Raw genomic sequence first — 24898 nt, 5'->3', positions numbered from 1 at the left:
CTATTCTAAAAAAGTGTAACGGGCAATTAGGTTTAATTAATAATAATAGCTTGACAAAGTCAAATCAGGTATTAAGCAAGAGATATTTTCGTAGTTCTTTTATATATTAATAAAAACATAATTTTAAATACTTATTATGAATTAGATTTTAAAGAGAGGGAGAAAGGAGACACATTTAATAGAATATTTTAAGATATTTAATATAATTGTAATTAAAATATTTTAAAGAGAGAAAGAAAGGGAGAGGGAGATATTGATAGAGAATATTTTAAGATATTTAATAGAGAGAGAATTAAACTTAAAGTTCTGATACTTCATGCTTTATCTCTGAAGTATTTCGGATTTAACAAATGATTTACGATGAATAAACGGATGAGTAAATAATTCACGTTTCTCTTTGTTTTATGGAATTTGAGGCCCATTTGGCTTTGCATAAAAAAACGTAACATGAGTTGCAACGTAAACATCGATTACTCGATTATTCATATTAATATTATTCTATAATTAGATTGGCATTTTATTTTTGATTTACCGAACCGTCTGTCAGAGAGCGTTCAAGTATTTTATTATCATCGTTTGACGTGGCTATAACAATGCCACGGCACGTTTTCACGGCGATAGGAAAACGCGCATCGATCCAATCAACTTGCGTTACATAATCGACATTTCGCTGTTATCGGAATACTCGTTGAGGTGCGAGTCGCGTTTAAGCCATTCGATCCAAATTGCGAATACTCGATATTTCCTCCAATTATTATCTATTCGAAATTTTCCTCTTACAAAAGCGCGTGTTTTCCTGTTGTTTTCCTTTTAAATGCGGACGAAGAGATTACATCTGAAGGCTGACGCGACAAAAACAACCTCGAATTAGACGCGGTCGTATTTAGCGCTAAATGGACGCTCTTTATACGGGACCGTGGATAACGAGAATTTCGCGCTGCATTTCTGCAATTTTCTCCTCGTGAGAGACTTCTTCGCACGAATCTTTCCGCGAGATATATAATCGTATGCGCGAAGTCCGTTTATACCTGCGGTCGGTACGTTCTCTCATGAACATCGGGCATCAGGTGAAGAGAACTCGGACTCGGGTTTTCGATTCGTATTCCCACCGCAGAGTTAGCACTAAACGTATATCCGACTGATTTTAACTCGTCTCACGCGAAAATTGCATTCGATTGAAACGTAGAACGAGACTTTGACACTCATATTGAGCTTCTGAGCATAAAGTGCACATAAATGTATACGTCACGGATTTTTTATGTAGTCGAGGAAAAGGATATAAAATATGCTTTTGAAAACTGAAGAATGAAAGATCTCTCTCGTGATTTGCGTGCGTGTGAAATGACGTATTTTAAAAAATTATGACTAAGGATCCTTTGAAACGGGATAATTATGACTTAAACCTTGTACGATTGTGATATGTAGAATAATCTTTATCTATGGTCCTCAATCATTGTCGCACAGTGTGTCGCCGTAGAAGGAATCGTTTTGCTCGGCCTTGGTCGCCATCTGCCCGCTCGCTGCGTGCTCTCGTCGCTTCGTGTTCGATGATTATGACCTTCCTCGTTGTATTTTTCCCGCACACCCCCGCGCGCCTTCCTCGTTCCATTAACTTCCCATTAACCGGTTGGGATTTTGTAATTAAATGCCGGCGGCGCGAGCTTCTGTCGCGGCGCAAAACGCTGTCGAATTAATACGCGGGGAGCGATAGAGAGAAATTCTGGTCTGCAGTCTGTGTAAAAATTGTGCAACTAACGATGCTTAACGAGGCTCAACTAGATTAAAATGGTCTGAAGTGTATTTTAAATCGAGATATTTTAATGCATTTTTAGAGGAAGAGCTTTCTAAAATCAGATAAAAAATTGAATTTCAACTTGGTCAATTATTTACACGTCAACAGAAATCTTGCAATTTTGGCTAATGTTAAAAGTGTTCCTGCTGCCTGTAGAGTTAATTAAAACGGTTTCGATGATTTTGATATTTTTTAAATAAATTGACTGCACGCTTTCTGTGTAGTACAGAAAATTTTATCAAATAAAATTGGAGATATTATATTTTTTTCATAGGATTATGTACCTACAGTTTGAGAAAAATATCAAGTATCAACATCATTTTTGACTGTATTTTACATCGAAAAAATGTAAGGTAACTGTATACCGAAAAATTTATTTATCGATTTATTTTTATCGTGTAACGGCGATCAGCGCGATCGGGACAATCGCGTTATCGGTCATGAATTATCGCGCGCGTATTCGCCCGTGAGAATTAATTATGGCCACCTCGTGGCTACTCGATGCAATATGGAAGACTGCATTGTGTACTGCGCACAAAGGGAACGAACGCCGTGCACCCGTTAAATTACCGCAGCGCCGTCAAAGGGTTAACGCGCCGAGCCGAAATAGAAATATGCAGTAGATTTCCGCGCGCGCGCAATCTGCGTTTTCTCGAATTTTCATTGATTTACAATTACGATTCAATTTTGTCGATTAGGAAGAAGCAGAAGTACGTTAGAGACGAGATAGAAATCTGGGACGAGAGTATAACTTTGATATATATATCGTGACACGGACGGAGCGAGCGAGATATTTATTTGTAGCCGAGATATAGAATGAGCGGATTGAACCGCACTCCGTAAAATCTGGTACAAACGACCTTTTGACAGGTTTACATTCGTATGGAAATTAACGCAGATTCGTTTTGCATAATACAGGAGGTATTATCATGCGCGCATGCGAAATTCGGTGAATAAAGAATTGCAGTTTCTCGAGGAATAAATTTAGAGTAGAATTTGGAGAGACGACTTGAATGTATAATGGAAATGTGCGATAAAGAATTGAGAAGGATGAGCACATTAGGGGGTTAGACATACACGTGTTCGGAAGTAATATACTTGGGATGGGAAGTATCAGGCATATTAGCATAGTAAGGACGAGTATACCGACAACACATCGTAGAACGGCCTCGACCTCGATGTCACAAGATTTTCGTTAAGGCGCGTAAATAGCGCGGATATAACCGGCCTCGCCGGCGAGGCCAAAGGTCCCGACGCGACAGATTGACGAATCGATTTCTCCGCGGTGGGGGTCGTTTCAGAAGAAGGCGATGCCCGTTCGATCGTCGAGTAGAAAGAACGTGGGGGAAGAAAAGCGGTATACGGGGTGCCAGACTTGACCTGTTGGCGTTAACTTATCTGTAATAGAATTTTGTTGTGGCATCACTTATATCTCCGCGTTATGGACGATCGATATGTAGATGTTTTTGTAAACTAGACTATCGGAATGCGAATACATAAAGGAAACTTATCGTCTAAACTGACTTTGTATTATCAGAAGTTTACTCACAAAGATATTACACATGTTACAAAGTTATAACGGGGAATCTGGATAAAAGAAAGCGCGGAGAACTGCGTGTTGGAGCACCCTATGTGCGAGAAGGGGAAACCTCGAGGGAGGAAAGAGTGGAAAGAGACAAGGGGGAGAATGAGCTACGGCGGCGGGGACTCCTTTTGCTTGGAAGGTAAATGAGCCTCTCAAGGAGAGAGAAATGCTCGTGACTCCGTCTTCATCGCTTGCGTTCCCCTCCTATTCGCCGATGTATATTTAGCGAGCGCGCGGCATTTCGCGACCCACATACTCAACGGGACGCGGAATGTCTCGGTAAGCCTCGTAGGTCGTACTCCGCCTGTTGACGACGAAGAAGGCGGTGTTGCTTCTTCGCATTCATCGTGATCTTCGATTACGTCGGCGCGGCGCGAGCGGGATGCACCTGAACCCTTTCACTAAGAAGGGTGACAGTGAAAAGTCGTCAGGACATAATTAACACGCACCGTGCTTGGAATTTAGATCTGTTGTTGTATACGATAGAGGTTATTTGTCAGCGCGTGTGTCTTATCTAGATGTGATATATACAATTTTTAATTGATAAATACATAAATCATATACATATATGACAAATATATTGAACAGACATTTATTTTTATAAGCCGATTTTGTGTTTATTAGATTGTTGTGTAATATAGTCATTAGGAAACTTGATAATTGCAAGAGATACCTAATTGATTAGAAACATAAATTTTTAAGAAGACTTTAAGCAATAGATTAATAAACGCATCTGGTTTAGAGACGAATTAAACAGACATCTGTTTATCTAATAGATTACATTTATTAAAAAATCGTTTTTACTAAAAACCTACAAGAAAGATTTAGTAGTCGAAAATTTATCCTTGTGAAATGCTATAAAATCTCTTTAACTCTTTCGTGTGGTATAAATCCCAGTTGGCGAGCTGAAAATTGTGCGACTTCATGTTTCAGAAGTAGCGCTTGTAAATCATAGCTTACCGTATCGCTTCTCCGATCGCTTCGGCGCACTAGATGCACTTACTGAGTAGGTATTGTATTTGATGGAGAGAAGAAACAGTGACTCATTGTCGAGGGGAGCCCGGGTAACCACCGCTAAATCACTCTATATACGGTAGCGCGTATACTGATGTAGATGCATTATCTTGCTGACCCCTAGTCACTCGTTTTGCGCATCTGTGCGTGACTCCGATTTACGGGAAATCGATAAGGGCTATACAAATTTTACGTAGTGTGTCCGCGAGTCTCGCGAAATATTGCACGAACGTGCGCGCCGCGCCGTTCCGCTCGAGAGTGGAGGTTACACTCGCGGCGAATCTATTTCGTTGAATTAAACATACATTATGCACGGTCGAGCGAAATCGCGATACCGTGATGATACCTATATATTAATATTCATATACCGACGTATATTAATCCCATAATTAATAAAATATTCTATAAGATAGTCTGCTCGCATACATTATCGCTTAACGATGTAAATGAATGGATATTATTAATTTCAACATTAACGCGCTGCCATCCAAGTGTTAAATTGTTAACCAGCGCGAAAGGCGCGTGCAAATGGACGAAAATCTATCGGGCATCGGCGCCGACATAAATCGCGAGTATAAATCAAACTTCATTCCTCTCCTCGACAATGCGCCTCGTTTCGACGCGATTACGTAAAACGCGTCCGTCGTGTTTCTGTCACGAAAATAGTACAGATTATATACATTGGCGCGCGCGCACGTTTTGGGTTAAAAAAAAAATGTTACAATAAACGGTGCGACAATGGAATGGGACAACACAAAGCGTCCATCGTGAAATGGACGATTTGATTCGACTCGCGTATGACCGCGACTCATAAATACGGGTCCATTGTTTCCCCGTCGAAATATTCCGTGCGCTTCCTTTAATTGATTTCCCACGCATCTGCCGTCTGTGTGTTGCGCCGGCCAACGTAAACCAATATGGGGATTTATCGGCGGGAGACACGCCGCGCGCCGATTGCTGAGCTATGCGCGGTGCCCTAAACTATTTAAGCGCGCCGCCACCAACTGGGAATTAGATGCTCCCCGAGCAATCAAACTCTCGCGTACAATTCAAATTATCCGGTCACATCGCGCTGATCATTTTTTTTTCGCGAAGTGACGCGAACGCTCGATACTGTCGCGTTAAATACACGACGGGTTGAAATGCAGCGCGAGCAAATTACCTGGAAAATAGAAACTCTGATTTCGGGGGATATTTTAAACAAGAATACCAAGTTCTGTCGCTTTTTATCTAACGATACACACGCGTTTAAAACAATATAACGAGTTTCTGAATTTTAGGATTGCGGAATTTTATCACTGAACACAATCAGATCGAAATATAAATAATAAATAGGTATAATGAATATATAATGATAGCCCGCGGTTGCACGATACATAATGAAACAAAGTTTACTCTTGCATTTGTGGCAAATATAATATTTTATGTAAACAATAATCAGAATTCCAGAGAAAAATATGTCGCGTTTGATGTTCAGCTTTTGCTTTCTGTACTTTATTTCTTGATGGGAAATTACTGTAATCGATGAACAGCATTCCGAGAATCTTCTTACATACAACTGCGCCCAATTAGGATAATGATTTTGTAGAGTCGTGGAAGTACACGAACGTTTACATCTATCTTCGTGCGCGATCTATCTCTCCGTCACATTGTGCTCCGATGTGATCGACACAAATCTGCCGAGAGGTAGATCTGCATTAATTGATTTCCTAAGCGAGCCACGCAACGCCGATAACATCTATTATGCCGCGATGATGTAGGGAAAGCGGGCGAGGGCGACCGATTTAAATGATATATGCAAACCAATTACTATAGTTAACAGCCGAATGTGTGACCGCTGTTGATTTCTCCGCGTGTTCCGCATCACGCGTGTGTGCATGTTTATCGGCAAAAGAGATTTTGATCGCGCTGTTTTGCGGTTGTTACGGATGAACGCTATTATTATGGAACTCGATATTATCGTTTACAATATGTTTCCCATTGCGCTCTTTCCGCGCCATGCAAATACGACTTCCACACACACACGTTAATTCTTCCTTTTCATTCCTCCAAATATTGAATAGCGAATTTGAACTTTTTATAAAAATATTATAATTAATATAATATTTAATATAATTAAATGTAAATCTCAATGTAAATAAATATTACATTTGATCATATCCTCATAATATCCAAATATTTTTAAAAAGTTGTTTATAAAATTATTTAGCAATTTAAAAGATATATTTATTATTTGTCAAAATAATCAAGTATTATTTAGATAAATTTTTACATTTATTTATACATTTATAATGCGAGGTATCAGGCATTTTCTCATTTGTAATAGTTAAGCACGATTGTATGGAGATATACGTGGGAAAGATTTTATCGATCAGAATAGCTTAACGGAAGTATCAAGTATATTAAGTAAATATTAAAGACCACGTTATTTTCGGTAAGCGGCAGCGGGTACTCTATACCTATTATTCCACGTGATTAATATTGGCGATATATTGTGGTCATTGAGGTGTTGGAAAGCGCGAACGAGCGGCGAGAGGATCGAGGTGCGGATTTATGGGCTTATGTTCTAGGAAAGCTCTAAAATTGGCTATTTACGGACCGATGATACGCTTGCAATCCGCGTGTGAAGATTCGCATCCAGAGGATAGTCTCGATATTATACCTTGACGCCTTAATACGGATAAAGTTGGGACGATAAAGCCACGGTCGAAAGAGAGGAGAAGCGTGATGGAATCGCAGTCGCAGTTCCTTCGAGCGAAAGCCGCGTTTCGCGTTTCGTCATCGCGACGAATTTCTCCGCGACGAGGAAATTTCACGGGTTTAAAGGTTTTAAAGATTGACCCAGTTAAAACCGAGCCTAGAACGATCCAATTACGAGGAGCCTATAATCAGCCGCGTAATCGCATTATGGACGATCGCCGCGATCCAACGCGTGTGCAGATCGGTCACGAATCGTTGCGTAATCGTCTACTTAAACGTCGTCTTGTCGGGGATCTTTCTAATCCCCGAGAAATCGGCTACGCGCGTCGTCCGACCGCTCGACAGGCATTAATTACTCCGCTTAAGCTCCACTGAGATCGCATCATCGATGCCATCGAACGAGGGAAGACAACGATATTGCTAGAAATAGAGTAGAATAACGCTTGTTAGGAGGTTTTGGACGAGAATGATCGTTCGGCATGCTGACGGAAAAATTACAGAAATTGAAACAAGAAAAAAACAAAATGGCAGAACAAATAATAAGGAAGGTAAATAGATTTCGACTCCAAGCAATCAGGGAAGTAAATCATTGCGACAAGAAATTAATTATATATATAGAATTAGTAAATGAGGATATTGATGGTTCATATTTAATTTTTAAGACATAACGCGGTTAAAGAAATCGTTAATACAATTGTGATAAAAATATGTGGAACATGTTACGATAATTATTGGCATAATTATTGCCAACGTTATTACTCAGTATTTCACGGTGGGGCTTCTTTCGCTCTCCTCGCCGGATAGGTTTCTCGCCGATATCGAGAATAAACGACGGCAAGTACTGCACCGAAAAAACGTTATCGTCATTATTCCGCTTATTATACGCATATTACGTCACAGTGTCGGTATTACGGGGGTACCACCCGTAACCGGCGCGTACTTATATGATCGGCGTCGGCGGCGTCGCCGCCCGGCGCGAACGATACGTCGATATCATCGGCGTGGCGCGATTACAGGTCGCGTAGCGGCGATAGTCGCGTGTCGACGCTACTGCTAATAATATACTTACTCTCGCCGTTTACTCTCGTCGTGGGCAGGTCTGCGGTGGTACTGTACTACCACCACTATCGCTGGTACTACGGAACTGCCGTGCGACCAATACGACGAGAGTGGTTACCGCCGCCACCGCCGCCGTTGCCGCCGCGCCGGCCGCCGCTCTCGTTCTCTCATCGGCACGTTGTAGCTACGCCGTTTACTACCGCGAAGCTTCGACCGGCTCCGAAGAGCGAGCAGGATGTAGGACAGGTCCACGGAGGAAGGGAGACGGAGAGCAGGCCAGTCGAGAGAAAGAGATAAAGGGGAGAGATAGGCTGAGACGCGCATAGAAGACACAGTCCCTGACGTACGTTCTTCTTCGGTTCTTTCTTTTTTCTTTTCGCAGAATTTTTTTTTTTTTCAATTAAATGTGATTTTTAGTCGTCTCGATTTTATCATCTTGAATGTACCTCTGATGCGTTTGTATCAGCGTACTTTGTACATGAAATTTTGCTAACTTTTCTGGATTAATTTGTCAATTTTATGTCGCGTGCGCCACGTCTGATGCCTCGGTTCAGATTTTTCACTTTTACAATGTCATCTTTCGACAATATTATATCTGTTGCTCTATTGTATTATTATGCGTGTCATTAACTCGACGGTATTCATAAATCTTATCTTCTCTTTCCGAGGTCGTGATTTATGAGAAATTTAGGATTTACGATCGGACAACTCTTTACTGACTTGAGTTTTACCGAACGACATTTTTGGCTTACACGGGTGAGTTATGCGCTTCTTTGCGCCGTAGAAGGCTCATTCGTCATACTTCTCGGTGACCTTCTCGTTCGGACAGCTTGTTTGCTAAATTACTACGGACTCGTCGAAGAAACGAAGAAGGGCGGAAGGGCAGAGGGATGAAAGAGACGCCACGGAGAGACGAGCCGATACCTAATCCTCCCTCAGTCAGTTGGCCCACTCTCGGCCCACTCTCGGCAGGAAATCAATAGAGAGGGACTTTCGCGTCTCCCTGCTTCCCGCTCCCGTTCCCTTTCCTGCCCCATCTGTCCTTCTCTTTTTCATGTTCTCCCGCCATTCCCACTTTTCTTCCCGAGTTAGTCAGACTGCACAAAGGATCCCAAAGGGAGAAGGGAGGGAGATAGATAGGTGCGTTTGCCCGCTTCCATCATCGAAGGTTTTCTTAGGATTCAAATCTCAGAGACTTAACTTCATGATTTGCTGATTATTGCCAACGCAGATGTTTGCCTGCTCAAACAATATATTTGGAAATTCAAAGGAGACGTACAACTGTTTATCTTTGTGAACCTATCGATCTACTTTGTATGAACGTTATTGTGACCTTTTAATTAAAAATATGAAGTATATGAAATTCCGTTTTATCTTATAAAAATCGATAATTTTATTAATATAAAAATAGTGGTCATTGGATTGCTCACTCTTGTGCATCGCTACTTCAGATTGCACGAATACGTCCGATCATTCATGATGATTCATTGGTTACAACTCTCGTCCATCCCACGAGATTGCTCATGACTCTAAATAACGGCACGTGTTTCTAGAATTCCCGTCGTCTTGCATCATCGCGCAATATTTGCCGCCCACGTAAATTAATAATCGATGCTATCGGACGGTATTTACCGGTAAACGTCACCGGACGGTGACGTTTCGAGGGAGAGGGTGGGGGAGGGTTGTGCACGGAGGAAAGTGTGTACGTCATCGAGCGTTGGCGCGTCGGTGTGACGTAGCGGAAGTCATGCGTCACCGCTGACGTAGCGACGTCGGAAGAGGAGGAACGTCCGAAAGAGGCCGTTGACGAGGACTTGTTGCGCGTCCTTTTCTGCATGCGTCGCCGGCAAAACCGCGAGATTACCGCGCGCCGTCGCGTTGCGAGCGGAATCTAATCAGATGTATGAAATCTGACGTCACGATGGAAAACTCGTTCTTATATTATACCCACGATCTTTCTTGCGCGTTAAGATAAATGTCTCTAACAATCTGACGGATATATCGCTATCTCTTGTTAATCAACAATGATGCAAAGTATAAATTGCTCTTCAATAAAAATGAAAATAGGCTCCTCGTCGCAATAATTTTGTTACACTTGTTAAATTATTTTATGAGATCAGCCTGAAGTCAAGGGAACATCCGCGATCGAGACACGCGGAGCCTTCGTAGACTGACGTTTACTCGTTGCATATCCGCTTGCACATAATATACCTTTCTCTTTCTCTATCTGCCTCTCGGCGGCTAATAGTAAAATAAGAACACTTGAAGATAGAAAATCACATATTGAGTATTGAATCGCATTTATCTATATAAACGCACGTGTACGTGGCAGTTAATTACATAAACGGTATCTCGCTGTGCAGACTTCAAAAGAATTACATTGATGAAAGATAAAAGTGTATCAATATGTGTATGTAAAATGTTGTATTAATTTTATTTGTCATTTATTTGCGTGATAATATGAAATATTATTGTATTAGCGTATAGCGACATTTATACGTCGATTATTCCGTTTTAAATGATATTGTATATTGTATTTTTTCGATAACATTTTTCTCCGTTAATATAAATTTTAATCGCCTATTTAGCTTCGCAATATTTAGAAGCAATTCGGTATTAACGGAACTATCGCGATATCGCATGAAATCGTTACGGCCATAAATTTTTCCGGTTGCGTCATAGCGCCGCCGCTGCATCAGCGGATTTTTCACGGATCTCCGCAAAGCTTTCAATTCAGCTTAACTCCACTTTGATCAAACAGCTGTATATCTACGTTTAATCAAGACGATCCCGTCGCACAGACTATATGGATGGGTGGGTATTTCGATTAGGCAAATTGTGCCGGACTGTAAATTAGTAATTTTCCGCTCGATGTAAGGATACACCGTGACGACCGTCGCGTCGCTGTCATTTGCATAATCGTTTACCATCTTGTTTCACATTTTTGTTATCGCGACGCGCGATAAGTCGCGAAAAAGTTCGGTCGATTGTCTACACGAACGAACATGGGATAAATAAATTTTCTAAGCAGAACACGCGCGTGATAAAAGCTAGTGGGCGGTAGAAAAGCAAATGAACCTTTTTACGTCAAATTGAGAGAAAAGTTTAAAAAAAAAAATTTCAGAAAAAAATATGATGCATATATATAATATGCATATAATATATACGAAATAATTTTCAGTAGGTGTATGAATTTCTATCTGTCGCATTTATAATTCTTGAAGTGGTTTCAAAGAAAGTCTTTGGCATAGAAATTAACACACATTAAATTTTTTCACTCATTGTCAGTCATTTATTTGCAAACTTTCTATCACGCTGACGATTTGAAAACGATTTAAAAACGAATAATTTCTGGTCTTTTGTTATCATCCGAAATCGATATCTAAATTATTAATCGCGCGTACAATTGCGACATTGCGAGCGAATTTCAATTGGAGGATTGATGGAACAGCGGGGCTGCGATAACGACGACCCCCGACAACTAATGGAGCGATAACGACGATCGCGATAAACAATCGTGCTCGTTATCTGCTCGTGACGTTAACATAACGTCGGTTTGTGCAAATCGAACGTGTCTTACCGCATAGATTGAAAAGCGCACTTGAATTTTTCAAGGACAAATTTCTTTAAGTTGATAAAGTCCCGATGTGTGTGTGTGTGTGTGTGTGTGTGTGTGTGTGTGTGTGTGTGTGTGTGTGTGTGTGCGTGTGCGTGTGTGCGTGTGTGCGTGTGTGCGTGTGTGCGTGTGTGCGTGTGTGCGTGTGTGTGTGTGAGTGTGTGTGTGTGTGACTAATAAATCAAGAGCCAGGAAAACAACTGTGCTTACTATACACAATCGCTGCACGCAGAATATCGGAAAATATGCGACCGTCATACGCAGATTACACGATTTACTGGAATTATGTTTCGAAAATAATCGGACATTCTTCATACATGCTACATGTATGAGAAATAATGGAAAAATATGGAAAATTTCCGCAGCGTTAAATACCTCGGCGTTACTTTCTAGCATTATTTTCTGCGCAGATCCAAAACGGTCTACGTATTAATGCGTTCGGCATTAATATAATATCTAACGACAGCACGCCATTCGCGCGTAATTGGCTGTCGCAATTGTCTTATTGATAAAGTGTTGTAGCTAGCATATGAGGTCGCCATATATGTCGGGGATACAGAAGCTGAACCGCAAAAGCGACGGTGTTTCCTGTTTTCTCGTTCCTCTGCGGTAGCGAGGTATTTCCTGAGCGCTCGCGAAAGTAGGCACATTTCTACCGGTTTTATTTCACGCGAAATACATTATTATGAGACGTAACAGGAGAAACGTAATTAATTCATGATAATCTAACGTTGCTGAGCGGGCTATATTCTTGATTAAACTAACATATGAATAGCATATGAATAAATATCAAAAAACAAAACGTGGAAAATTTATTAAACTTAATCGATTAAATTGTATTGCTTTCGGTGTATAAAAAAGATCAGAGATTTTTCATTACAATGAATTAAAAGATAGAGATTAATGTTTAATAATTACGTTATTTCGCTCCCCGGATTATATACCAATTTGATTCAGTTAGGATCTCTTTTCGGCTTATATATCGCACTGGGACGATTAGAATGCAAAATTCATTAAAGTATCAGTTTTCCCTCGCGCAACTTCCCTCGCCCGCGCTACTGATAAACACGAAAATCGTGTTTACCTTCGCGGTAAATGACAGCTCGTCCGCGTATCGACCTATATTCCGCCGCCGCAACCGCGGAAATTTTCTAATCTCGTTCTACTTGGCGCACCGGCAGATCCGTGCGACAAAGTTGTGCGGCTTCCTGTTATTCTTTTGTTTTTGTTTTGCTGCGCCGCAAAACGAGTCTCCGCGGCGTGTGGCACGATCGATCCCCGGTCTCTCTCTCTCTCTCTCTCTCTCTCTCTCTCTCTCTCTCTCTCTCTCTCTCTCTCTCTCTCTCTTTGTTTTCTCTTTCTCTTTCTCTCTCGACGATCGGAACAACGCGATCATTGTTCGATAATGGTGTCAGTAGAAAGTTGGAAGGGCTTATACAGGTGATCAAACGCACTGATTAATTATCTAACCGGTCGAGGGTTGGATGGACGCGATAAGCAATTTATGCGCGGGTTAGTATAGTGTACGGCTGATGGACCAATTAAGTGTCCGTCGCAGGCGGCCATTATCTCCTGCGTTTAACCTTCTCGTACTTGAATTATTCCTAAATGTCAAAGAGAATATCGGAATACCTTTCTGTCTTTAATAACGTATGTCATTGTCCTAATCGCCTATTATAGGCATACGACAGTTTATTGGCATTTGTATATTTAGCACACGGAGCAAATTTCTATTTCGATTCAGAACTTTGCGACTATATCACGATAATAATAGCACAATGCCAAATACAGAAGATATAACCCTTGGTACACACTCTGGGGTCTCCGATCTCTATCATTGGTATAGAATGATACAATTTTTCAACATGTTTGTCGATATTTATTATGATTTTCGATTAATTATCAATAAAAATATACGTATTTCTTTTTATTACGAATTTATTTACGATCAGAAGAAAAAAAAAGAAGTCAGAATACGATGATTTTTTCGACAATCATTATGAAAAAAGTAGCATAAGCGAAAAAATAAGTGCATATACTTAGGGTTAAATTTAGCAGCTTTATCACATTATTTTTTAATAATAAATCGGGCTGGTGTAAAGAAACTTGCAAAGAATCAAATTTAAATAAAATTTATAATAACGTGCCATGAAAAACCTAACAGATTCTCAGGATAATTTGAGATTTTTTTTTAGCGAAAATAGGGGGAACTTCGTGTAAAAAGAGAAATCATTTTTGCCCCGTCATCACATTATCTTCTCCCGAGCGTCTTTTAGCGCAATCGTTGCGTATACGATTCGTGGCGCGGATCGAGTGATCAATCGCTCGGAGAGCTTGGGAAGTAAAGGTCGCGGCGGCGGTGCATCGGAAGCAATATGCGCCTTATAGATTTGCGCCGTCGCGTATTGGCACGGGTGGTAAAACAGAGTCGGCCGGGCCGGGGCGCTCGCGTCCGCCCGCAGATGTCGCTCGCGTTGCCAGGTGCGTTCGACCAATGGGCGAGCGCGCTCTCGTCCCCCGTCCCGCGCCGTCGATTGGCGCTCCTGGTAGCAGCGGCACGGACAGTGATCGCAATATGGCTTCCGCCAGCGCCAGCGAGTGAGAGTGCCTCCGATAAAGGTGACATCGGGTCATGGCGAGATATTCGGGGACGCAGGTGTCGTCGCGCGCGTTGAAATCGCCGCGCGTCAGTCTCGCCGTCGCGCGTATTCGCCCGGTCGCGTAATTGGTGCCGCGAGCGGGTTTGCAAGTGCGGCAAAACAATCGCTACGTACGAAGGGAGACGGAGCGAGAGACGGACACGGAGAGTGACGGACAGAGTGTGCGAAAGAGACAGAGAGCGAGAGAGAGGGGGAAAACGCGACGGAAGATCACTGTGCGCGTTTCGCTCCGTTCGAATCGAACGTAATCTCGATTAATTTCGCGCGGCAAGTGAAAACGACTTCGCGGCGGATCGTAAACGGAGTAGCGGCGCTGCCCCTCCCCTCCGCCCCCCGCGCGGTGCTCGCGCGAGGAAACGCGCTCGCGGGTTCTCGACGCGTCGCGGATCCGTGCCGATTGTCGCGCGTGAATCCGAGCGAGTAGCGAGAGACGAAAAGAGAAAAAAAGAACGGGATTGAAATTTGGACGTTTGTGGTGAGTGTCTCGAGTTCGGCGATCGCGAATCGGAGTCGGCGGCGCATCACCGGTGTTCGTGCGTGCGTGCGTACTCGCGCGCGCGCGCGTGTGTGTGCGAGTCGCGTGCGCGCAGGTAGTAGAAGTAGGTGCACGGTGCACGGTTCGAGCGCAGGGGACGACGAGCGGACAGACAGAGCGGTGAATGAGCGGGAAGTTGCGATCGCACGGCCAAGAGAGAAAGAGAGAGCGAGCGAGGGACGGGTGAGAGAAAGAGAGGGGTGTATGACGGCGTTTCGGTGCGGCGAGGCGACGTTGCCAGAGTTTCCCCCCCCCGTCGCGCGTACTCCGCTGTTACACGCCGCTATACTATACGGCGGCGCGAGGGAGAGGAGGGTGGCGGACACGAGAGCGACCGCGACGACGACTCTGACGACGATCGCGGTGGTGTTTGGTACCGCGGTGCCTCTGGCAGTGAGAATCTAGACGCGCGCCGCGATCCGTTCTTCCCCCTTTCACCCACCCCCTCTCTCTGCCCCGCGAGAGCCTCCCGAGAAGCCGCGAGCCGAGAGGATATACGCCGCGGATACACCATGGAGCGACGCCTGACGACGTACGTTCGCAGCGACACGTGACATGCCGAGCCACAAGCCAGCGCAAGCCATGAAGAAGCCGCCACGGTGAGTGGAGAGAGAGAGAGAGAGTGCCGTTTTTTTTTTATTCCGAAGTAGCGAACGTATAGTCGTAGGTAGACACTTGGGCGTCCGTCGGGTGCTTTTTTTTTAGTCTTCGAGCGTCCTGCGAGCATCTCCGATTCAAAGATATTTTGCGACGAAAGAAACGCGGAGGGTCACCAGATAATCCTTCTGTCAGATTGGGCCGGGTTTAACATCCGGTTGAATCGATCCTAAAGACTCTCGGGACTTTTTCTACCTGCAATGCGTAGTTGGGAAGTTCTTCCCCGACAGTTGTCGTCGCAACCTGCGAACCGTTCGAGGGAGGAAGGGTTGCTCTCGTCCACCATCGGTGTTGGCGGACGTTTTAAAGGCTCTCTCGAATGGCGTTTTAAAGGCTGATTCTCCAAATTTTTCGTCCACCATTCGACGTCGGCGTTTTAAAAGCTTCGGAATGGCGTTAACTCGTGGAACTCACGGGACGGGGGGGGGGAGTAGCCTGGGGGTAATTCGGGGTCACTGATACGTCACTGCGGGTACAGAGAGAAACGGGTATACACGCGTCCCCGTGTCGCGGTGAAGCGACGCGATTATGGGGGGATGAGTCACGGAAGATTGACGCCTTGTTTATTGATCTTGACGCAGATGCATGGCGCTTGTTAGTTTTATTAGGGCCAAAGGTGTAGCATGAATTTTAACGATTCGAGGGTCGTTGAGACAAGATTATCTTGAGGATTTTCCAAAAGAAAAGCTAATCCCGCCGACCGCAGCAACCTCTGTAAAGCTATAAGAGAAGTTAATAGCATTTTATTTTTATTCCTTTGGGTATTAATTATCGGAAGCCTTTTTTGCACCGTATTCAGAATCTCTTTACGAGAGAGAGAGAGAGCCCGAAGTTTGTCAGTTATATCGAAATCTTTTGAAAAGCAGGAGTTAACTTTTAAGAAGTTAGCAGGCGGTTTCTTTGATTCACTCGACATCAATCCGCCCTCGGTGAAAAATGTCAAAGGTATTTATCGTTTTTCAATCTTTAACGTTATGCATTTTTATAATCTAATTCCCAATTAAATTTCTGTCAAAGCCCGCGGAGAATCTGAAGCGGACTGCGTTCTTTTTTTTAAAGGAATTCATTAACGACGCAGAGAGTGATTTAACCCAGGGAATGTTTGTCATGGAGCACGCGTTGCTTTGGATTAAAATAACAGATAACAGCGATGATGTCGAGGCAGGAAGTCGCTTAAAAATGAAAGCGGAGAGATTCGAATTAAGCTGATAGAGCGAGGATAACAGAGAAATAGTACGAACTGTATATTTTTTGCTCGCGCACAAAGAAGTTACTTCAAAGTTCAATTAGCAACGCGGAATTAGCGTCTTCCCCCGAGATAAGGGATTCACCCTCCGAGTTTTTTTTCTACGGGGCATGGAAATTTTGCTCCCAACTGGCGCGCGTAACAAAAGTTTCCAATTCGAAATACTTTAGATCCGCGCTGTATACCAGCAGTTAGCGCGAAACTTGAAATCCGAGCTACTCGCCGCTCGTTCATGGGAATGAATTTAATCGTGTCACGAGTTTTATTCCCGAGCCAACTTTTCGACGAGGAGGAAAAGCGCCCTCGATCGCGCGGTTCTTCGAGCCGGCGCGAAGCGTCGAAGAGATGAGCACGACGTTTAGGAATTCGAGGGTCGAACTCGGCGCAGCGACGACGAGAGGAAACGTTCCAAATACTTGCCGGTCGTCGGCGTCAGCGTCGGCGTCCGTCGACGAAGAAGCTGCGTATAGGTCGCTAAATTATGGAGCAACCGGGATAAAGGAGAGCCGGGGGAAATGAAGGGAGAGAAAAGAACGGCTGCTCGGGTCGTATCGTTGACGCTGAATAATTTCTCCGCGCGCTCAAAGGCTTTAATTCGCGATTGTCGTATAGTGAAAATTTAGGTATACTACGCGGATCCGACGTTTTTCATGACGTGGCACTTTTCTCCGTGATTTTCCTTTGCGCTCAAGTTTTTAATTACTTCTGTGTGTAAATCGTGGTAAACAGAAAGAATGTAATAATATACAAACTCAACTAAGAATTTATTAAGACAGATTCACACAAATACGTAATATGGCATATGCAATATGAACGCTATCGTATTAATATATTGCTTAGCCATCTATTTATTACACTTGTAAATTAAATTTTTTTAAAGAAAATTTGATAAATTTGATACGTCATTTTGCTGCTCAAAATAAAAAAAAAAATATTTTACATATACATTAAATCGTACATTATACAATTATATATACGCAATACGCATTTAATACGTTTCAATCTTTTTACGAGATGCAGATTGATAATATTCATTATTCGATATTAGGTGCTTTCCATTTACATAAAAAATCAGGTAATTATTCTCACTATGTGACGTCGTTCTATCCTTTTTAGCAATTAATGAATAATAAAGACTGAATAACATCACAAGTGAGAATTATCTGAGTTTTCATGTAAATGGAAAGCAACTATTATTTCAATATTTTTTAAATATTCAAATGTTATTCATTTCTTGGATAATTATCTTCTTACACTTTTGCACAGTCTTCTCGTTAATTATTCTGCACTCGATCTTATTAATTCTGTCTATTCTCGATGCATATCACGTGACATTAATCTTCGCTTTCTGTATATCTTTTATATGCTATTTTTTTCTGTTAATATTCGCGCGAGCGTATTTTCTTCTTTCTTATCGTACTCTGTTTTAAGAGGATTATACGTTCTAAGAACATACACGTGCGATAAACTGCATTCTGTATTACTTGCTCTATGAGATGCGATGGGGAAAACGCTTGGGAAACCTCAAGGTTTCCCAAAGCGACTCGCGGCGGCATCGCGTAATTATTAATCTAAGTGCGGTGTCAATTACTCGTAACCAGAGGCGATCGCTTCGCGAGAGAGGCGCTAACGAGTCGACGACTGCGAATCCTTTCGCGGCCTTGAATGCGACTCTTCTTCTCCGTCCTCGTCCCGAGTCCCGACGCGTTGTTTGTACAGCGGCGCGTTATGCATTTGCCTCTGGGAGTGCCTCGTGTAAATAATGGAACGCGTCGGCGAAACGTTCGATCCTGCGCATTGGAAATATGCGGCGCCGAAACGCACGCGGTCGCAGGAGACCGCGCCTTCTTCATCTTGAGTCTCGTTTCGCGACATCGCGAGACTCGGTAATCAGATTGATATAACCGATCTTCCATCTCGCTCCAGCATAGGGTTTTAATCCATTTGCCAATCTCGGATCCGCTTAAAATTCTCCCAAGGTCTTCCGATTCTCTTTTTTCAAAATTTTCAAAGATCTCCAAAGATTTCCAAAGATCATGAGGATTAATTACTACAATATTAAACATTACAAATTAAATTGATTATTATTTTGGGTTGGCAATTATATTAATAATGTTAATTAATTAACAATATTAATTTTTTACTCGAATTACCTAATTGGCCACTTCATTGATTATAACCGTTATGACGTTTTGATTATTGGTTTTTCTCTATCGATTTTACTTTTGATGCTAGCGTAAGCATCCTTATACTTAAATCACTATAAAGTATTTGTTGCGAAAAATATCACCCTAGCTAGGATTAGAACCCGGACCTTCCAATTCGATCTTATGATTGTGAGGCATGTGATGATATTTATCGCAATTTAATTAGTAAATGTTAAAAAAAACTTCTTGTTTTAAAAGACGTGGATAAATAACGTGATTGTGAATAATAACGTGGATAATAATGAGATCAACGGTGTAGATTAAACAAAATTATTATTGTTAATTATTTACTAGTGAAGCAAAGTTTCTGATTAGGTTTTTGTTATTAGTGGTACACATTATTACCGAAACACGTATCTTGTTATTGAAAGAGGACTCATCTTTCGTCATCCAGCCATCTGTTCACAACTTTCTTGAAATAACATTATATATTTGAAACCAACGTTTCACTAAAAGTTTTTCTTTTGTATCATTTCTCTTTTCTCTCGACCCTTTTTCCTTTCATGATCGTTTTCGGACATTTTCTCGGAAACTTCGACGCAGCAGGTAAACGTCATTGTTTCCAATAGAGTATCTTAGGTTTAAAAAGATTATAAAATGTGTGCATACTTGGAGCATTTGAAGTATGCGGCCGATGCCCGGCTCATGAAAAAGCGGAAGGAACCGAATAAAATATGTAGAAAACGAGCACCGTTCCACGCTTGATTTTATTGCTTATTCACCCCGTATGCTTCGTATCCCGCGCTCGACGAACGTGTTTAGGGTCGATCTCTCTACTATCGCGGAAGAAGTATCGCGAAGAAGTGAGCCCATAAAATCCGAGCGCGTTGTCGCAAATTTCACGCCTCCTATCCGATTTAATCCTCGTACCTTCCCGTGATATTGTAAATTGGTCGATCGACAGACTCGTCGATTAACCGGTCGCTTCTTTGCGCCGTTTCCGTGATGTGGCTTAAGCCCGGTCTTATTTTTATAAGCATGTCCCTCGGTAAAATTACCTTTCCCGCGCGATTTGCGTTACACTTTCTTGTTCCCTCGTGCAGGCTAAAGTTATTTATTTCCTGAAAAAATTGCTCTTTGACGAAAACAAGTAAGAAAAGAGGTTTTTGACACTTACGGTCTTAAAAACTTGATCGATGAAACTTTGCGTGTGAATAAATGTAATTATATTATATCACAGAGTTATCGATAAATTATTTCCGTGTTGAGCTGTTCTGGACGAGAGTCGTATGAAAATATGGCAATAATGCATGATGAAAATTTTACAGTGCGACGCGATAGATGTGCTCATTTAACAAATCGAGAGAGAGATAGGGAGAAAGAGAGAGAGAGAGAGAGAGAGAGAGAGAGAGAGAGAGAGAGAGAGAGAGAGAGAGAGAGAGAGAGAGAGAGAGAGAGAGAGAGAGAGAGAGAGAGAGAGAGAGAGAGAGAGGATATACAACTCGTAGTTTGTGGAGCATACAGTTGCACGTACGCGCGCACACGTGTAAGCACTCTCGCATTTCCGGCCGATTTGTAACGCGGAATGACGCGCTCGGCTGCTTGGCGCAAGGCTGCATTACCTATCTTTGTATTTGCAAACACGCTGTCGAGACATAAACATCGGCCGTGCATACGCGTATATATGCGCGTGTGTACGTGTATTGCCCACGGTGCAACGGTCGCCGGAGGGAGAGAGAAAGAGAGAGAGAGAGACGCGATAATTACGGAATGGCCGACTTACGTGCACTATCGACAATGTCAATACTTGAAAGGCATTTCAAGTCGATCATTATTCAAGATACTTCCGATTAGAGGAGAGAAGGAGTATCGATTCGAGAAAATATTAATGTTCGCGCAGAGATGCAAAAATAATCTTCCATCATCTTCATTTTTCTCGAAGCTTGTGACCATCGATAATTGGACCCTCGTTTTAAAAATCTTACTCTGAAAATATTGAAACAGGCTATATCACAATACGTAAAATTTTTAAATGTATTTTTGCGTTTTTTAAAAATAAGGAATCTTTGAATGATTTAGAGGCAATGCCCTTTTTAGAGCAATCAATATGTCGTATCAGAAGTTAAATTGCAGATTGTATTTATGTCTCAATGTTACAGTTATATCTCAGTATTTATTATCGGCAGCTTCGAGCGAAACTGCTTTAGATGATTAATATGTTTGATCGTAACATACGTATCAGATGTGTTTGACAATATCGATAATGGTTCTATTACGAACGAGATCATAGTCTCGGCGGCAATAATTATCCTATTAGGCTATTGGTCCGGTCGGTGGCGAGTTGCCGCTTCCGCGGCATCGATTTACGAGATAAAACCCCACGTTCTCGAAGCGTATCTCGCTCTCTCGTTTCGAGACGAAGCAAAGTAGCTCGCTTCGCCAAGTGGATTACTTAATCGCTGTTTTGAATTTCATATTAGCGCTAATAGACGTCCGATCGTTGCATGGTTATTAAAAATTTATTAGTTCACGCATAGCTTTGAATCGTCAGACCGTTTATGTAAAACTCACTGGAGTTTCCTCTTTGGACGAGACAATTAAATTATCGAAACGTCTCTTTATCGCAGCAGGAAAGCTGAACTAGAACGAGAATTTGTTACGTCGTTGTGTCATTAATTCCACGTTCTTTCCATTTCCGATCAGAGACACGCTGTTTATCGAGGCGTACGACGGCGACAAGGCATCGAAAAGCATTGATTCGTGGTAAAAACCGACTTGTCTACTATTTTTTTTTACGTATGCGTTCTATATACGTATATACTCCTATCTTGCTCGGGCCGTGACGTTTGCTTCTCTCTTTACCCCGATAACTCGACGATAAAGGCCGCGGCTGACAACCCATTTTGATAAAGGCCGTCCCGACTATCCGTTGGACATTGTTGTCGTCCTCCTCGTCCTCCTCGTCCTCGTCGTTTGCAATTTCAGGAACTCAAAGCCGCCGCCGCGACTGATGCCGCTACCGCGCCGTCGTCGCCGCGCCCCGCAGTGCTCGAACCGTCGTCACTGAGCCAACGATCGAATTACATAGCGATACTATCGAGGCGCAGGTTAATGGAAGAATCGTCGTCGACGTCGACGTAGCCATCGCGATCTTTTGATTAACGCGATCGATCTCGCTATCATCGGAGAAATCACTTTCCACATCGAGATCGACGGTCGATGTGCTTGGTGCATTCAGGGAAAAATGATGCGATCTATGAATTTTAATAAAGTTACTCGGATATGGAAATTTTAAGTTAAATAAGATTGTATTCCTTCGTTCTGATGATAATGTTTAAAATTTTCGGCTTTATCAACGATCCGATACGTTAATTGGGCTTGGAAATATTACCGTTTCTCTAACGTACGAAATATATCCGACATTTGGAAATCTTTTTTATTCGTTTACCTCACACGAAGTAAAAATCCGACCGCGTTGCGCGGGAAAAATCATTAAGAATCCAGCGAGAACGCTATCGCGGGATCTAACGGGTGATTCGCGAAAGAAAGACGACGCCGGTGGCGGTGGTGCATGGTGGCGCGACGTGGCCGCTTTTTTGAGCGGTATTTCACCGCGGGAAAGAAATTCTAGTAAAGCTGCGAAATAGAGTGCAAAGGGACGGTTTATGAGAGAGAGACCGAGCGAGAGGGAGGAAAGAGCAGAGAGCGACACGCGCGCGCGCACATGATGCCGCACGAAGCTATAATGGAACTGTCGGGAACCGCCTGCCGTGTGGTGGCCGCTACTTTATTATCAATACTTTATCATCTGATATGAGGGAGGAAAATCGATACCTTTCGAATTTGCGGAACGAAAGTGCCGATACGTCGCGATGGGAAAATCGAATTAACGTCACTGCACGGTAATTTGATCGAAAGCCGGCTCGCGTCTGGCTGGCTGCGACTTTGCGTCTTTGGGAATTAGCATGAAGCGGAGTACATAATGTAGAGAGCCGATTTTTGTTAATGCGAGATACATTTTGGGATATTTACTGCATCAATTGTTAGGACGAGAATCGCGAAGGATATAGACGAGATGAATGGTGAAAGCGTATAGCTTGAACCGGTATTGATTCCGCGCGAGACATTACGCCACGACAATTATGGATATTTTATTTATCTCAACCTTTCGCTCTCTCAACGACTATATAGTATTTGCGAGCTGTCGTGCGCGGTGCGTGCAACTTTTTCCACACGCCGTCGGGGGGGATTCCCGCGTATTTTTTTCTCCATCACGTTCGATGCACGTCGACTCCCGGGTTTTTTTCCCTTATCGCGCGGTAGGTATAACCCGTCTCCTTTCCCTCAATCGAACTAAAGGTGCCTTTTCATGCTGACGCTCGACGCTCATTTTCAGCGGCAAGAAGGTCACATGACCACACGTGACGCCGGGCGTCAATTGAAATTCATGAAGAGGAAAACAGCGTCAAAATTTTGGCGTCTTCGCGCTGCTTTGGCTTTGACGTTTAAAGCTGAGAAAATCCAGCTTTCTTTGCTTGACGCTAGCGTCAGATCGAAATCACGTGATCTCGCGATACGCTGAAACGGAGCGTCCCATGAATTCGCACCTTAATGCAGATTGTCATGCGAAACTTCCGTGAAAAAAAAGGGGGACGAGTCGACGCGGTAGTATTCGCGGCGGTTGCGTGCCGAATTATTTGATATTCCCCGATATTGTTCAGAAATCGATTATTTATATTTTACATGACACTTAATTTTCCCTTTAATAGTCTGAAGGGTATTGAGAAAAATAAACGTATAACATGTAATACATTATACAGTCCTTTATATGAAAGAAAATTTATTCAATTAAATTGTTCGGTTTATTGAATACAAATTTTTTCTATAAAAGTACTTAGTTTCTCTTTAATATGAGAAGACTGAATAATTTATGTTGATCAAAGGAAGCCGCTTTAATTGTTAGCGCTTGTTTGACAGGCTTAAAAAATCTTCACCGTGTTTCAGGTATAAGGAGATAATTCTGTATAGAAATTTTCGAGTAGAGGATTAAGAACTTTTTCTCCCAGCAGCCGGTGGTAAGTCAACAATTATGTCAATCGAGTCTCTTTCTCTTGTGGAGGAACTTTTACTTCGGCCAGAATGATTTTTTTTTAGAATAATTCTTTGAAAGCCTTTTTGAAAGTCAGTAGTCTTTTGCCGCTCTTGAACTTTATTCTTATGTCTTCTAACATAGACTTGAACAGTGTCTGAAATAATTAGAAAATCTTACCATGTCATGAACAAGCAAATAATCGATTAACGGATAATAACGGATAATGGAGATGATTTTTCACGCTGAGAAGGTTCATTATTTCGTCGTGTAACGACAAGGTCGAGAACGAGACTTGACAGTGCAAAAATGGAAACTTGCCGATCGAAAATTCACATTTCCGATTAGAATTGTAAATAGTTTCGTAATAGATTACCCCTTCTTCGGCCAAGGCGTAGGCTGCGAAGGTCGATACGACGATGCTCCCCTGGTAACCTTTAACTCATGGATGCAGGAGAGGAGAAGAGCATGATTGCAGCGGCACGTGGATTATCGTGTTCGCTTTCGAATGGGCGTCCCCGAGAAACATCGCGTCCCTTCGTCCGCCACCATGGGATCGATATGTGCTCCGTTTCGCTTCCGCCATCTCCGTCTCTCTGCTCCTTATTACATAGTATATATTACAACTTGATCGTAATTATCGCTTCTGCTCTTGCGCGCGTTATTATTCGCGTTGTCAGCAGTTCGCGGACTGCGAAGTTTGTTTCTGCGATAGAGGCGAATCTGTGTTTTCTAAAGGAAATTGTACATATTACAGCTTTGATATGAAAGTGATTTATTTGTCGTAGGTGTATTAAT

General features: G+C 42.6%; 1 protein-coding gene and 1 long non-coding RNA gene across 4 annotated transcripts in view; one reads left to right on the top strand and one right to left on the bottom strand.

Annotated features, from left to right (window-relative positions):
- Nucleotides 1-24898, top strand: part of Lilli (AF4/FMR2 family member lilliputian) — a 209824-nt gene that overhangs the window by 37581 nt on the left and 147345 nt on the right. The window contains exon 1 of one of the 3 annotated variants that reach the window (XM_077408927.1): nucleotides 14314-15560. The exons of the other annotated variants lie outside the window; for them this stretch is intronic. Within the exon in view, the coding sequence (XP_077265053.1) occupies nucleotides 15517-15560 (44 nt within the window). The 5' untranslated portion in view covers nucleotides 14314-15516. Of the gene's footprint in view, nucleotides 1-14313; nucleotides 15561-24898 lie in introns of those variants that run through there. 3 annotated transcript variants of the gene reach the window in all.
- On the bottom strand, nucleotides 3226-8361 carry LOC143899037 (uncharacterized). Its single transcript, XR_013257359.1, has 3 exons — nucleotides 8161-8361; nucleotides 7851-7932; nucleotides 3226-7511 (listed from the first exon to the last, which is right to left on the bottom strand). It is a non-coding gene; the product is annotated as an uncharacterized LOC143899037 (long non-coding RNA).

This window comes from Temnothorax americanus, unplaced genomic scaffold, assembly GCF_048541705.1.
Source record: "Temnothorax americanus isolate GAGA-0224 unplaced genomic scaffold, ASM4854170v1 Scaffold25, whole genome shotgun sequence".
NCBI classification, from domain to species: Eukaryota; Metazoa; Arthropoda; class Insecta; order Hymenoptera; family Formicidae; genus Temnothorax; species Temnothorax americanus.
The sequence above is the reverse complement of the archived record's forward strand: the minus strand, read 5'-3'. Positions and strand labels throughout refer to the sequence as shown.